This window comes from Bubalus bubalis, chromosome 8 (assembly GCF_019923935.1).
Source record: "Bubalus bubalis isolate 160015118507 breed Murrah chromosome 8, NDDB_SH_1, whole genome shotgun sequence".
Taxonomy (NCBI): domain Eukaryota; kingdom Metazoa; phylum Chordata; class Mammalia; order Artiodactyla; family Bovidae; genus Bubalus; species Bubalus bubalis.
The window spans coordinates 55,977,183-55,994,623 of record NC_059164.1 but is presented as its reverse complement, the minus strand read 5'-3'; the positions used below and the strand labels follow the sequence as shown (position 1 = coordinate 55,994,623).

Here is a 17,441-nt window from a genome sequence, read left to right as displayed (position 1 = left end):
TTCTTGTATATATGAGTCAGACTTTACACTTTAAAGACAATATTACTATAATATATTTGTTACTATAATACTGAATGTCCTAGACCTTCAGAAAACATTCCTGTTAAGTTCTGCCAAATACAATATCAAAAATATTATTGTCAGTTCATAGGAACCCAGGAATATTATTCCAAGCAGAATGGAATCCAAACCATGTATGGGGTTAACGGCTAGATCAGATTAATACATCTATCATCTTTCAAAGAAACTGAAAAAAAGGACTGCCTTCAATGCTTTACTGTTTGTATGCATAAAAAATTGATAATTTTAAGGAGGTAATTCATTGATCAAACACACTATATGCTAAAAGGTAAACCAAGCACCCACAGATCCTATATCATAGGAAATTTACACCATTCAATTCTGCCACACTGCTCCACCTATTTCTCTTTGTTCCTTCTTTCTTTACTCTTCTTTCTCCCTTTCTTCCTTCTCCCTTTTTTCTTTCTTTTTTTTCTGTTGTTAAAGTATTTAAAAAAAAAAATCATATCCCTGGATGCCATTCCACATGTTTACTAGTCTCTCTAAATCTTACGCAACTATAATAACATACACCTTAAAAATTAATAATAATTCCTTAAAATATATGACTTCTTTAAGAATTCAAGACCAAATACCACATATCATTTCTGGTTATGTTAAAGTGCATTTCCTAGCTTTTTGTTTTGTTTTACATCATCATCATCATAGCTTATAATTACTGACCAATGACCCAGTATCAAGCATTAGTCTAAGAAAAGTATATGCATTAACTCATGTAATCCTAAAACAATTCCATGAGATAAGTACTATTCTTATCCTCACTAGCAGACAAATAACAGCCATAAGAGACATGAACTCATTCGCTGAGGCTGATGGAGCTACTGAATGACAGTGGTGGGTCCTCTGACTATAGAGTCTGACCATTTATGTACTACAGAATGGTACCTATAAGACATGATATACATCTTGAGTATGGAGAGTATTTCAGATATATTTCATGATCCAGAATTGGGTCATGTAAAAAAAAAAAAATCTGCGAGCTACGACATGGAAGCAACCTAGATGTTCATCAACAGATGAGTGGATAAAGAAGTTATGGTGTGTGTGTGTGTGTGTGTGTGTATAATGGAATATTACTCAGCCATAAAACGGAAAGCATTTGAGTCACTTCTAGTGAGGTGGATGAAACTAGGGCCTATTAAGCAGAATGAAATTAGAAAGAGAAAAAGAAATATCATACATTAACACACATATATATATATCGGAGAAGGCAATGGCACCCCACTCTAGTACTCTTGCCTGGAAAACCCCATGGACAGAGGAGCCTGGTAGGCTGTAGTCCATAGGGTCGCTAAGAGTAGGACATGACTGAGGGACTTCACTTTCACTTTTCACTTTCATGCACTGGAGAAGAAAATGGCAACCTACTCCAGTATTCTTGCCTGGAGAATCCCAGGGACAGGGGAGCCTGGTCGGCTGCCGTTTATGGGGTCGCACCGAGTTGGACACGACTGAAGCAACATAGCAGCAGCAGCAGCAACACATATATATGGAATCTAGAAAGATGGTACTGATGAACCTATTTGCAGGGCAGCAATGCAGACGCAGACATAGAGAAGACTTGCGGACATAGCTGGGGAAGGAGAGGGTTGGGACAAATTGAGAGAGTAGCATGGAAACATATACATTTAACAGATAGCAAGTGGGGAATTTGCTGTATGACTCAGGGATCTCAAACCAGTGCTCTGTGTCAAACTAGAGGGGTGGGGTGGGAGGTAGGAGGGAGGCTCAAGAGGATGGGGACATATCTACCTCTAGGCTGTTGATGTATGGCAGAAAACAACACCATAGTGTAAAGCAATTATCCTCCAATTAAAAATAAAAGAAATCTGTGCCTCACCAATAATATTCACCACTTTTTCTTAAATGACAGACTTGAGTACACCAAAAAAGAAGTTAGTTTTAGGCAATATAAAATTCATACAAAAATGAAGCATTTAATGAAAATGGAGAGTTTAACTGTGTGATGGTAGAAAAAAACATAAAACTTCAGTCAAGTAAGTGAGTAAGGCACCAGCGAGAAAGTCAACTTTATTTGAACTTAATTACTATGAAAAGACTTTTTGTATTTAATCACCAGGATAAGGCTTTTTTAGAAGCACTACTCTGCTGCTATTTTCTCAAATAAAAGCCCACGCCAGCAGTTTGCACAGACAAGCAGAACTATAATAAGCTGAGAACCCATTGGCGGCACTTAGTGGTAGGAATGTTAGTCGCTCAGTTGTGCCCAACTCTCTGCAATCCCATGGAGAGGAGCCTGCTAGGCTCCTCTCCATGGGATTCTGCAGACAAGATTAGTAGAGTGGGTTGCCCTTCTCTAGGGGATCTTCCCAACCCAGGGATCAAACCTAGGTCTCCTACATTGAGGACGGATTCTTCACCACCTGAGCCACGAGGGAGGCCCTGGTGGCACTTAGGTCATATTAAATATATTCTCTGATAAGAATGAAATACAGTAACTGATGAGCCCTAAAACTTAGAATACAGCAGTAACCAAAGTAGCAAAACTTATATGGGAAATAGTCAACAAAAGGACTATATCATTTTCACTGGCCCATGTAACTTACACTCTGTTGTAGATTAACTGACATATTAATGTGTAAATAGGGCTTCCCTAGTGGCTCAGATGGGCAAAGTCAACTGAAAGCCTTCTGAAAGGATTCATCATTCAAGAGGCCATTAAGAACACTTGTGCTTCATGGGAAGATGTCCAAATAACATTAACAGGAGCTTGGAAGAAGTTGATCCAATCCTTATGGGTGAGTTTGAGGAATTCAGAACCTCAGTGGAGACAGTAATTGTACATGTGGTAGCAATAGCAAGAGAAATGGAATTAGAAGTGGAGCCTGAAGATGTGACTAAATTGCCACAATCTCACATTTAAACCTTGAATGGATGAGAAGTTGCTTCTTAAGGATGAGCAAAAGTGGTTTCTTGAGATGAAATCCACTTCTGATGAAGATGCTGTGAAGATGGTTGAAATGATAACAAAGGATCTAGAATATGATATAAATGTAGTTGATAAGGAGGAGTTTGAAAGGGTTGACTCCCATTTTGGAAAGAAGCTCTGCTGTGGGTAAAAGGCTATAAAACAGCATTGCATGCTGTAGAGAGATCAATCATGTAAAAAAAAAGAGTCAACAAATAGAGCAAATTTCACTGCTGTCTTAGCTGAAGAAATTGCCACAGCCACCCAAGCCTTCACTAACCACCATCCAGATCAATCAGGAGCCATCAATATCAAAGCAAGATAGTTCAGTTCAGTCGGTCAGTCCTGTCCAACTCTTTTGTGACCCCATGAATCGCAGCATGCCAGGCCTCCCTGTCCATCACCAACTCCCGGAGTTCACTCAGACTCATGTCCATCGAGTCAGTGATGCCATCCAACCATCTCATCCTCTGTCGTCCCCTTCTCCTTCTGCCCCCAATCCCTCCCAGCATCAGAGTCTTTTCCAATGAGTCAATTCTTCGCATGAGGTGGCCAAAATATTGGAGTTTCAGCTTTAGCATCATTCCTTCCAAAGAAATCCCAGGGCTGATCTCCTTCAGAATGGACTGGTTGGATCTCCTTGCAGTCCAAGGGACTCTCAAGAGTCTTCTCCAACACCACAGTTCAAAAGCATCAATTCTTCGGCGCTCAGCTTTCTTCACAGTCCAACTCTCACTTCCATACATGACCACAGGAAAAACCATAGCCTTGACTAGATGGACCTTTGTTGGCAAAGTAATGTCTTTGCTTCTTAATATGCTATCTAGGTTCATCATAACTTTCCTTCCAAGGAAAGTCTTTTAATTTCATGGCTGCAATCACCATCTGCAGTGATTTTGGAGCCCCAAAAAATAAAGTCTGACACTGTTTCCACTCTTTCCCCATCTACTTCCCATGAAGTGATGGGACCAGATGCCATGATCTTCGTTTTCTGAATGTTGAGCTTTAAGCCAACTTTTTCACTCTCCCATTTCACTTTCAACAAGAGGCTTTTTAGTTCCTCTTCACTTTCTGCCATAAGGGTGGTGTCATCTGCATATCTGAGGTGATTGATATTTCTCCCGGCAATCTTGATTCCAGCTTGTGCTTCTTCCAGCCCAGCGTTTCTCATGATGTACTCTGCATAGAAGTTAAATAAGCAGGGTGACAATATACAGCCTTGACGTACTCCTTTTCCTATTTGGGACCAGTCTGTTGTTCCATGTCCAGTTCTAACTGTTGCTTCCTGACCTGCATACAGGTTTCTCAAGAGGCAGGTCAGGTGGTCTGCGATTCCCATCTCTTTCAGAATTTTCCACAGTTTATTGTGATCCACACAGTCAAAGGCTTTGGCATAGTCAATCAGGCAGAAATAGATGTTTTTCTGGAACTCTCTAGCTTTTTCCATGAGCTAGCGGATGTTGGCAATTTGATCTCTGGTTCCTCTGCCTTTTCTAAAACCAGCTTGAACATCTGGAAGTTCACAGTTCACATATTGCTGAAGCCTGGCTTGGAGAATTTTGAGCATTACTTTACTAGCGTGTGAGATGAGTGCAATTGTGTGGTAGTTTGAGCATTCTTTGGCATTGCCTTTCTTTGGGATTGGAATGAAAACTGACCTTTTCCAGTCCTGTGGCCACTGCTGGGTTTTCCAAATTTGCTGGCATATTGAGTGTAGCACTTTCACAGCATCATCTTTCACGAGAGTTGGACTGTGAAGAAGGCTGAGTGCCGAAGAATTGATACTTTTGAACTGTGGTGTTGGAGAAGACTCTTGAGAGTCCCTTGGACTGCAAGGAGATCCAACCAGAGGGCAGACTTTGGGGCCACATGGCTGGCCTGCCACTCTGCTTCACCTCTTACCAGTTTGGTAAACTCAGGCAAGTTTCCTGACCTTTCTGTGCCTGACTTCCTCACCTATACAATGAGTGCATACAATATATTTCAAGTATTTAAAACAAATTCTGGCAGACGTGCTTAATAAAATGCTGGCTGTTTGATTCTTAGAGGAAAGAAGTTAAATGAATAAATTCTAGCCAGTTGTCTGCCTTATGAAAGGAATAAACGTATTTCTTTGCTAATCAAACCTCTACGGGCTTTGTACATGTTGGACACAACTGAGCGACTTCACTTTCACTTTTCACTTTCCTGCATTGGAAAAGGAAATGGAAACCCACTCCAGTGTTCTTGCCTGGAGAATCCCAGGGACGGGGGAGCCTGGTGGGCTGCCGTCTATGGGGTCGCACAGAGTTGGACACGACTGAAGCGACATAGCAGCAGCAGCAGCATTCCCTGAATTATACCACCTTTTGCCTACTAAATTTCATTGTTTGGATTGGACTTCAAATGCTGAAAAAGAAAGAAAAATCATGATCCAGTCTCTTCAGCAAATAAATTATAAGCAATCTAAAAGAGAGAGAGGGCAAGGAAACTACATATGAAAGGTGACCCGTGAAACTTATCAACCATGCAATGGGTGGACTTTATTTGGGTCTCATGAATTACAAATTCCTTATTTAGAATCAGTAAAACAATAATCATCGGTCAATAGCAGAACAGAATACTGACCAAAAACAGATATTTGATGATGTTAAGGGAATATTTATTTGGGGGTGTGGCAGGGAAAGACAGTGAAGCCTGGTGTGCTGCAGTCAATGAGGTTGCAAAGGGTCGGACATGACTTAGTGACTGAACGACAAGAATTTTTTTAGAGTTTTTTCTTTTTTTTTTCAGATAGGTGTACCCTGAAATATTTACATATGAAAATTTGATCTCAGGGATTTGCCTCTGTATAAGCTGGGAGCAAAGAGGAGGACTGGAAAAATATGTGCTGAGTCGATCACTGTTGTCACTGGTGGTGGGTCTGTCTGTGAAGCTTTATGACACTATTCTACTTTTTAATACATCTGAAATTTTTGAACGTAAGAAGTTTTAAAAAAAAAGTATGAGTTGCTCTTCAAATTCTCACACATCCATTGCTTTCTCTAAACCTCATCTGTTATAGGTGATAGTGATGTTATTTACCTCATTGTTTCTAAGATTACATGCCAGAGCACACTGGAGGGTTTATCTTACAGCCTGCCACGTGGTAAACCTGCAAATGTAACTCAAGGAAGTGAGAAGCAGTTATAATCTCTGTATGTATGCAAATCAAGAAATGAAAAAAATATACTGTTATACTTGAAGGAGAAAAACTGCTAACGAGAAAAAAATAACCCACACATCTCACACTGCATTCGCTGTTGGGCATAAGAAGAAATACAACAATGCCTCAAATATCTTATTTTGGCTTTACACTACCTTTTTCTGAGAAGATGCAACTATTTTGCAATGCTCAGCTCTGCCAGGAGCAATGAAGGAAACAAGACTTGTCACCAGTTTCAAGATGAAGAACAAGACAGAGGTTAAGTGAAAGGGTCAGGGTAGCAGCATTCAACTGCAGAGACAAGAATCAAGCCTGTCCTCAGATCTGTGCATCCCAAGGTCTCTTCAAAAGGTAAGTATGAATCCAAGCTACTCATAGCAAGGTTTTGAACACTCCCTAAAAGAATAATCACCACCATCTGAAACTTCAGAAAGTTAAGAAAAGAAATCTGAGATCCTTCCAAACACCTAGTAATTATGTGTTTTCATTCTTCCTCATTCTTTTGTCAATCAGCTTCATAGAGATGATGAGTTTGAGAGCTGGGAGCCCATGGCCAAATTCATCAAGTGGAAGCAGGAGAGAGAGATTCAGGCTTGATTTCTCCTAGGGTCATTCTATATCATGTGTGTCACAGAGGGAAATGGAGGCTAGAGAGAGAGGGGAAGCAGGAGGGGAGTGGTAGAGGGAGGAAGGGGTAAGATGGAGAGAGCGGAAGCCTGGAGGGTGGAAGAGGGAGTCAGGCACAAATATAGCCCAATCACATCACAGGCCCAGCTCCCAGGCAGAACCTATGAACCACTGAAACAGTATTTTGGAAATTCTGCATCCAGGTTTTTTTCTTGCTTTCACCAAGTAAACAGGAATAAAAGAGGAGGAACTCTGTCAATCAAAGCCTGAAGGAACATTTCAGAAAATCTCAAAATGTTTATAACAAGACAAAACTGAAAGACAAGCTAATATTAATCTTCAGATCAGATCAGTCGCTCAGTCGTGTCCGACTTTTAGCGACCGCATGAATCGCAGCACGCCAGGCCTCCCTGTCCATCACCAACTCTCGGAGTTCACTCAGACTCATGTCCATCGAGTCAGTGACGCCATCCAGCCATCTCATCCTCTGTCATCCCCTTCTCCTCCTGCCCCCAATCCCTCCCAGCATCAGAGTCTTTCCCAATGAGTCAACTCTTCGCATGAGGTGGCCAAAGTACTGGAGTTTCAGCTTTAGCATCATTCCTTCCAAAGAAATCCCAGGGCTCATCTCCTTCAGAATGGACTGGTTGGATCTCCTTGCAGTCCAAGGGACTCTCAAGAGTCTTCTCCAACACCACAGTTCAAAAGCATCAATTCTTCGGCGCTCAGCCTTCTTCACAGTCCAACTCTCACATCCATACATGACCACAGGAAAAACCATAGCCTTGACTAGACGAACCTTTGTTGGCAAAGTAATGTCTCTGCTTTTGAATATGCTATCTAGGTTCATCATAACTTTCCTTCCAAGGAGTAAGCGTCTTTTAATTTTATGGCTGCAGTCACCATCTGCAGTGATTTTGGAGCCCAGAAAAATAAAGCCTGACACTGTTTCCACTGTTTCCCCATCTATTTCCCATGAAGTGATGGGACCAGATGCCATGATCTTCGTTTTCTGAATGTTGAGCTTTAAGCCAACTTTTTCACTCTCCACTTTCACCTTCATCAAGAGGCTTTTGAGTTCCTCTTCACTTTCTGCCATAAGGGTGGTGTCATCTGCATATCTGAGGTGATTGATATTTCTCCCGGCAATCTTGATTCCAGCTTGTGCTTCTTCCAGCCCAGCGTTTCTCATGATGTACTCTGCATAGAAGTTAAATAAACAGGGTGACAATATACAGCCTTGACATACTCCTTTTCCTATTTGGGACCAGTCTGTTGTTCCACGTCCAGTTTTAACTGTTGCTTCCTGACCTGCATACAAATTTCTCAAGAGGCAGATCAGGTGGTCTGGTATTCCCATCTCTTTCAGAATTTTCCACAGTTTATTGTGATTCACACAGTCAAAGGCTTTGGCATAGTCAATCAGGCAGAAATAGATGTTTTTCTGGAATTCTCTTGCTTTTTCCATGATCCAGCGGATGTTGGCAATTTGATCTCTGGTTCCTCTGCCTTTTCTAAAACCAGCTTGAACATCTGGAAGTTCACGGTTCACATACTGCTGAAGCCTAACTTGGAGAATTTTGAGCATTACTTTACTAGCGTGTGAGATGAGTGCAATTGTGCGGTAGTTTGAGCATTCTTTGGCATTGCCTTTCTTTGGGATTGGAATGAAAACTGACCTTTTCCAGTCCTGTGGCCACTGCTGGGTTTTCCAAATTTGCTGGCATAATGAGTGCAGCACTTTCACAGCATCATCTTTCAGGATTTGGAATAGCTCAACTGGAATTCTATCACCTCCACTAGCTTTGTTCGTAGTGATGCTTTCTAAGGCCCTCTTGACTTCACATGAAAATATTAATCTTAGGTCAATGCCTTTTGAAAATTACTGGCAAAGGGGAATGTATATTCCTCAAAAACTTTAGCTGAATGGGAATGAGCAAAAGCGTGACCTCCTTTCTCCATTTTACATTCCATACAGTTCATTAAATATTTTTAGAGACCATACATGACACAGACAATGTTACAAAGCCATTGGTTAAATTACACTACCTGGAAACCAAGCTTTCTAATACACTTAAATGTGTAAGCAGGTATTATCTCTAAGGAATCTTTCACACCTCTAAAGTCAGTGCTAACCTGTAACATGAATCCTTTTTTCAGGCCTTTATCTTCCCTTTTTAGTGGTGTTGATTTGGGAAGGGGAAAGGGTCTTTTAACTCACTGACTCATTTCCTGCAACAGTGTATAAAGTAGATTTGAAACTGTATTCCCATCATTACTTCCACACCTCATAAATCTTGCACTTGCTGTATAAGCCAACACCTTTAAGCTATATGGACACAGTTCACTGTTAGGAAGTAGAAAGTATACTTTCTAGCAGGCAATGAATAACATATAACCTAATTCAAAGATTTTATGGCTATAATTGCATTAAAAATAAACTTCACATAGATTTCCTTAAAAAAAGATTTTCTTTTTACCAGAAAAGAAATACTCCAGGATTAGTTTGTGTTTATAAAATAATATGCAGCTCATTGTTGCCTAAAACTGTCAACACTTATTTTAGTATTATTTTTTAAAGTGTGGTACAGTTGGATCATTATGTGTGATTTGTGGTATAATTTTAATTCTAATTTCAAATTAAAATTTTTTCATGTAAAAGATGGTGTGGATTGTGCTCAACTTTAACACTAAAAAATTTTTACACATAAAGAAGTCTCAAAAAAGGTTAAGACTTCTGGATAACAACCAAAACATCCATTGTAAGTTTTTCTTAAATACTGAAAACTTGCCATAAGAGAACTACAACAGGTAAAACAGAGAAAGAAAAAAGTGTATGTGAAAACTGTTTATTATTTCCTACCTCTGAAACTCTAATGGAAAGGTTTCCAAGTATTTAGTTTTGCCTCAATATCATTTGATGTAAACAGTGTAAGAATAATTTAACTGTTTACTGAAAATTTGAAAAATACAATGTATTGACCTTGAGATGCAAATGAACTTCAGGGTTTAGAGATATTATGTCTTTTTTTGCATTATCAACACAAAACAACTCAAATAACAGACCTGCTATCAATGACATATTTTCATTTAATAATAATTATGGTCCTATGGCCTTTTTGAGTTTTTCAAAACAAACCTTTTCATGCCTCATCTCATTTAATTTTCAGGGAAACCTCTAGAAGGTAGGCAGCTTAGAAATTCATAAAGTTCTAGAGATGAGACAATAGGCTGATAGAGTAAAAGTGTATAAGGTCACACATCCCAAAGTTTGCCAGATGCAAATACCCACCACTCCACCATTAAGAAATTCAAGTCATACCTCCACATGCATTTACCTGATTGGCCGATTCTCTTTACTGTCAAACAGTGAAAAGATGACCTCAAGCTCCTCTCCCAGGTTGGAACACATGAGACTCTTCATCTGCACAAAGAGGTGGTGACTGCTGGCCTGCACTGGGGTATCTTTCTTCCGATGTCGATGCTCCATCTGCATGACACCCACCCAAAAACAAGATCAGCGTGGACCGAGGGAAACAACAGACCCCAACAAACTAGTTAGCTATGGTGTGATCATAACGTCCTGTGCTATTTTTTTGGCAGTGGATTTGGTATCCAGTTGGATGTTAAATTCCCAATTTTCTTTCAACGTCTACTGAAGTCTGCAGACCATCAAGAATCCTGCTTTAAGAAGATTTGTTTCTTAATTATTAACATTAAAATGATACCAACTCACAGACAGCATGAAATGCAAAGGATTCTACTGGTCCCTTGTCAACTCCCAGAGTGAGAACAAATTATTGGTCATCTTTTAAAACATCAGACTAAATTAAAACTCTAACTGATCATTTCACTGATGGGAGCTAAACAATGTAGCTATGATTTCACTTTTCTCATAATTAACAGTTCTTTTAAATTATACTAAGTTTTGGTAGTTTTCCAAGACAGGCAGTGGCAAATGATATTCAATCATTAAAAAAGAAAATGCTTCTAACCTGATGTGGAGATACAGGGAGGCAGACCTACAAAACTCAGTGAGTGTCTAAAGGCAGGAATAGTCTCTGTGTCCATCTCTAGTTTCTCTTTTAATACAGCTAGCCTGGGCTACACATGAGAGGTGGGACCAGAAGTAAGAGTTCCCACATGCTAAGGAAGGAAAGGAATCACCCAGGGTTCCAGGGGTGAGAACATGGAAATGATCATTTATTAGCATGTTTGTTATGTGTCTATAACATGCCCAGCACTGGGAATGCGATGATGGGTAAACACAGAAATAGCGTATGCCCTTGTGGAGCTTTTCTACTAGGGGCAACACCTATCAACAAAACTGTCCCACACGCAGATAGAAAACTGCAACTATGATGAATGGAGGATCTGACTTGTGTCTGAGCAGTCAGAGAAGGCATCTTGGGAAAGCAACACTTTAACTAAGAGCTAAAGGGTGAGAAGGAATTATGAACCATCTAGATAGTGCTTCTCAAATTACCTGCAGACAAGGACCAGGCTGTTTTCCCCTCTAATCTACTGCAGGTTAATATTTTCATAAAATACAATCAAAATGTCATGGCAATGTCAAAACGTCATAAAGACTTCTGTACATTTACTCACCATTTTTCTACTTGGATCAGTTACAAACAGTTCATGATTCAGCCAGCTCTTGGACCACACTGAGCAGAACTGGCCCAGGGTGAGAGCACAGGGAAAACATAGAAAGGCGGTGTACTAACAGAACAGCTGCTAAGACCGGGATGATTACTGCTTTCATAACAGACTACTAAAGAGGGCACTTCTTGTGGATCACTTGACAATTGAAAGAAAGGAAGGAAGAGAAAAAGAAAGAGGGAAAGAAAAAGCTTGGTGCTTAACTCCAAAGGAGTCATATCTTTGCTTGAAGTTAAGGTACAAAACTCTATGTCTACCTCAGCCACCTTTTAATGTTTCTAAGTATAGTTCAAAAACTAATGACTAACTAACCAAGATTTGAATGCAAAAAATGCTATTTACATTTACAGTTATAAATGCAACAACATAAAATCACCAGAATTTTTTTTATGCTTTTATCATTTAATCTGAACCACTTGAAAAGTAAGTAGCTTAAAAAATGCAATTAATATATCTATAATTGTTGTATACTCAACAGGTACACTGAGCACGCCTCTGTAAAAGTGAGGAGTAAGTGCATTTTATTTTAAAGTGGAAGTCAACATTGTGGTATGTGTTGGCCATAATTACCAGAAAAAGCTTCCTGGAGAGAAAAAGAGCGTAATTCTTTTTTCTATGATGGTTGCTCTATTTTTCACTTTAAATATTCTTTATAACAGGGCAAAGGAAGCATCATACATTCATAAAACTCCATCTCTTTAGTTTCTCAAGTAGTTTTTATTTTCTGAAATTGCTAATTTATTTACTGATTTACTTAAAAGTTCAGGGTAACAAAGCACCAACTTCTATGAAGAAATGAGTAACTACTCAAGGTTAGAGCTGGAAAAACAGATATAAGAACTAGGAGATGTCTGGTCTTCACTTCAAACAGTGCAAAGTTCCCAGCATCCATCATGACATTCACTAAACACTGAACGGAAGAATTAGCTCCCTTACTCATGCAGAGAATCCAATATATCTAGATCAGTGGTTCTCAACCTTGGCTGCACTTTAGAATCACCAAGAGAGCTTTTAAAAAATACTTATGTCCAGGTCTTATCCCAGAACAATTAAATTAGAATTTCCAGGGGGTGGGGGTCCAGAGAGGAGAAGTTTTAAAAGCTCCCCAGGTGATTCTAATGTGCAGTGAGGGCTGAGAATCACTGATTGAGATCACGCGAAGAGAGACGCAAATCCTAGCAGATTGAAAAATGTATTGTTACAGCTTTTGTATAATTACTGCCTTGAAACATTTGGTCTCTGAAATTACCTCTCTTCCCTCACCTATAATGTTTCCAAGCCTGAGATGGATTTGAACTTGAGTAGGTTATGAGGACTTGTTTATCTTTTTGGTAATTTACTACTTTGGGGAAGTGCTAAAAATATCTCTGTGAAGATATTATTGCAACAGCAAAATGAAAAAGGTAAGTCCATACTTCAAGAGCTATGATTTGATAGTTATAACACACAGACAAAGCTCTGTCTCTGAAATAGACAAATCTATCCCTGAAATAATTTATGGTTACAAAGGCACTTAGCAGTTACTCTAAATGTACTTACATTTTAACTAGACCTTTGGGGAAAGAAAGAGATGTATTCCAAAGACTTAATAAAGTGATACAAATTTTTGATCCTTACCAATGCATCAATTACTGGGTGAACTGTCTGTATATACCAGGGTTCTTATCTTCAGCACTACTGATAATTGGGGCTGGTTCTTTCTGTGTTGTGAGAGCTTTTTGGGATGTTTACCATCTTCTGGCATGTACCCACCAGATGCCAGTAGCACCTCTCCTGACCCCCTGCTCCACACCATCCCCAATTGTGACAATCAAAACTTGTCTACAGACATTGCCAAATGTACTCTATGTTCGACAACCACTGGCCTACCCACTAAGGATCACACAGCAAGCTGCTAACGTGATCTTACAAAAACAAAGAAAGTTTCCTAAAAAGATTCTCCTTATGCACAAATTAACTAGAGAATCTGGCCAATAAGGTCCTCTTTATGTGCCGAAGGATCGAGCTCTGGTCATTGGCAGTAAACCAAGTGGACATATGTTAACACTGTGAGGCTTAGCACATTTCACTGCTTAGATGAACACAATTAGGTGAGAAAGATCTGCTAACAAGGCTATCAAAAAACCGAAAACAAGACTTTCTTTTTTTTTCTAATGATGCAATATGGAGTTAGTAAGATGCAAATACCTGTGTTTCAAATATGACATGGCAAAGATAGAGCAAAAGAAGAGAAGTAGCAACAATTAATCCAACATCCTGTGTTGGGGCATTTTACCTCCATGACAGGATCCTTGATGCATGAGTGACAATAAATCACTACCCCACCCCCAGCCACACGGGATTTGGTGGTGGTGCCTGCCCACTCTCCTAGGTGAAGTCAGCACGGTCAGTCATGTTTACATAGAGAAAAGGGCCAGTGCTACAGACAACCTGATTACTGCTGTGCCAGGACATAAACAGGAACTCGAAGCTGCCTTAGAGAAAAAACATGTCCTTCTGAAGTTTATAATTATTTGAGGTTTCCTGGAGTATTGTCTTTACTTAAACAGTAAAATGCAAAGGAGGGGGAGAATCCCAATTTCATTTAAAATCACAATGTTTCTGACAAATGAAGACTGTGGACTAAGTTCTGAGCTATAAAAAAAAAAAAAAATCCTTATCATCTGGCAGTCATCACAGCCCAGATGAGACCCCAGAATCCCATCAACATAACACTCCCAGCAGCCACAACTAAGAAATTGGAATGTCCAAAGAGACGAAATAAATTTCTCATCCTATAGATGACATTAAGTAAAAAGCAGATAGATAAAATTACATACATACAAAATCAAACTTGGGAAAATAAAACATATTTTTGTCAGATACTGTTAGTCGGTTATCAAATATCTGACATCCCTAACTATATATGGGGATGTGATCATGCCCTAGCCAAAGAAATATAACGGCAAGTATTGTGTGGGGTTTCCAAAAGGGCTCATAAAGTAGCTGAGTCAACTGAAAGAAATCATTCTCCTTCCCACTGTTGGAGAGCAATGTAACAGCTAGAGTTCTTGCAGCCATGTTGTACTATGAAGCATCCTGGATAAAGGATCCTTTTTTTGCTTCTGACATCATGAATCCACAAACAAGCCCAAGACCTGCTGCCTGGGCTTGTATACTGTCAAAGAGAAATAAATTTCTATCATGTCTAAGCTTTTATTATTTATTTCATTGAACGCGGTCAAATCTAATTTTAAGAAGTAGCATAGTAAAATTCACTCAGTCATGTCTGACTCTCTGTGACCCCATGGCCTATACAGTCCATGGAATTCTCTTCTCCAGGAGATCTTCCCAGTCCAGGGATCAATCCCAGCCTCGTGCATTGCAGGCTGATTCTTTACTAGCTGAGCCACCAGGGAAGCCCAAGAATACTGGAGTGGGTAGCCTATCCCTTCTCCAGTGGATCTTCCCAACCCAGGAAACGGGGTCTCCTGCACTGCAGGTGGGTTCTTTACCAGCTGAGCTACCAGGGAAGCCCTAAAGACACAGCATGTAAGGTAATAATTATTCTTGCCACCATGCCTCTCTAACAAGGATGAAATAAAGATGAGAAAAGAATGAAGACTGACTGAATGCTTAGGTGCTTTGCAAATATTATCTAACAAGGAAAGGCAGTTCACATACATGTCTTATTTAATCTCCCAAACAAACATGATAAGAATGATTTCTCCATTTAATAAACGAAGAAACTGAAGCGCTGAAACATTGAGCAATAAGTCCAAGATCAGAGAGCTGGTAGAAGGAAGAGATGAAATTCAAATCTAGTTTTTTTGATCTACAGCCATGGTCTTCTCATAATATCATAATGACTTCAAAACCATTAAGTGATTGCTTATTGAGTGCAAAGCACTGTACGAGATGATTTCAGATGTAACAAAGGGAGGTAAGACATGGTGCTCACTCTGAAGAAACTTCAGACTGATTGAGCAATTAAAACAAAAATGAGAGACAAAATTTGATACCCAATAGTTAAATAAACTATAATAAAAATATCCCATTAGAGGATGTATCTGACAAATTCTAGTGATTTTGTTATATATACATATATATATATATATACACACACACATAAGCTAAGAGTTAGTGATGACTTTAAACTTTACTTTTAATCATCTCTGCCCTCCTCCCTCCAACCACTCTTTAACTGTGTTTTTGCTCTGTGCTTGACACTCCACTTAGCACTAATATCACAGAAGGGTGCAGCATGAAACACCACTCTCAAGAAGCTCAATGTAAAGGAAATTATACACAGAAAAAGAATTTATTCCAACTGACATAATGAGCGTTAAATAGTATGAACATATTGATGACAAAGGAAAAAAAACTGAATGTGGTATTAAAAATCACTTTCTCAAATCAGACATATGCATACTGGATTTATGAATTATTTTTTTTTCATGTTTTTCAGATAATCTCAGGTCAAGAATAATCTGCGATTCTATGAAGAATGTTATAAATTTGGAAAGTTACCTCCAAAGAGGCAGGATCTTCCAAAAAAGGAATCTAGTGTTGACCACAGCCATTCCTCCTTGGAACATTATGGAAAGATACAGCAGTAACTAGAGCAAAGCAAAATTACACCCGGGATGATGACTGAATGTCTTTCCAGCCACAATTTTCTTTGATTTGACGTTTTAAAAGAGCTTAGTGAATAACAGGGACTTCCCTGGTGGCTCAGTTGGTAAAGAACCCATCTGCAATGAATAAGACCCAGGTCTGATCCCTGGGTCAGGAAGACCATAGAGAGGAAATAGCAACCCATTCCAGTATTCTTACCTGGGCCATCCCATGGACAGAAGAGCCCTGGCAGACTATAGAGCCTGGGGTTGCAAGAGTGAAAGATGACAGCGACTGAAACATCACCCCACCAAGGAATAACAAGAGATTAGGTAAACTGTATACAAATATTAAGAATAGGAGGCAAAATACAAGACAGATGGATCATTCAGGGAACCTAGATGCCAAGTAAATAACTAGACTGTAACCTATCATGTAACTAGGTAAAAACTCAAGTCATGGGTGATGTCGTGGTGGGCGATATGACCAAATATCTTATGATTAGTAATAAGCTTCAGTACTTAGAAATGGTCTTGGAGAGATGGGAGCTAAGACCAGCATTTGGAGACCAAGGAGGAGACACTTTCAGGAGTCTGTGCATGTAGTGATAAGATGGGAGGGAAGGGAGCTAACACGCTGATGAGCACTAACTGGAAACACAACAATGTCTTGATACACAACAGATAAATATACAACTTGTGAGCATTTCACTAATCCAGGCAAAGTACAAAGATTTAGGAAAAGAACTTAAAACTTCTTTGGCTTTACTTCCTAGTGCCTGGGACTTGAGGGCTCAGTAGGAATGTCAGGTAATTCTGAGACAGGTAAATTATCTCAGTTTTGTACTTGGGGCAGGGTCACCTCAGCTCTCAATTCTCTTTACTTGCTCCAGATTAAACCTGGAACATCCTGTTCTTACAAAATCAAGAGAGTATGAAAAGTGTCATGGAAACCACAAAATTAGCAGTGAGACTGCGAGCCACAGATTCCTATACCTACCAATCGGTAGAGCTCAGTAATGCTGATGTCCTCTGGATCCACCATCGCATACTCTTTCCTAGGCACCAGGTCCAGTCCCAGTTGTCTAGGGAACAAATTGCAAATGTTTGGAAGAAAAGTCACCTCAACAGAATATATTTAAAATAATTATCTGTACTGTATCACTCTAAAAAAAATTCAATACATCACCCTTTGTGCTTCTCTCACCCAAACTTTTTACCTTATATTAACCCTTTATGGTGCTCGGACTAAGTAAGGAGGCTGAACACTGGGTATAACTTGAGAAACAGAAGATTACAAAGGCAAGGAAACAGGGATGGGGAGGGGATGGGCCGGCCCTCTTGGTGCAGCGCTTTTGGCACT

At 39.6% G+C, this 17,441-nt stretch overlaps 1 protein-coding gene across 4 annotated transcripts in view; it reads right to left on the bottom strand.

Moving 5' to 3' along the window:
• Nucleotides 1–17,441, bottom strand: part of DOCK4 (dedicator of cytokinesis 4) — a 474,663-nt gene that overhangs the window by 239,784 nt on the left and 217,438 nt on the right. For all 4 annotated transcript variants that reach the window (XM_045166403.1, XM_045166401.1, XM_045166404.1 and 1 more), the window contains exons 7-8: nt 17,079–17,163; nt 10,160–10,311 (exon numbers count right to left, since the gene is read on the bottom strand). In XM_045166403.1, coding sequence (XP_045022338.1) covers nt 10,160–10,311; nt 17,079–17,163 — 237 coding nt within the window. The remainder of the gene's footprint in view (nt 1–10,159; nt 10,312–17,078; nt 17,164–17,441) is intronic.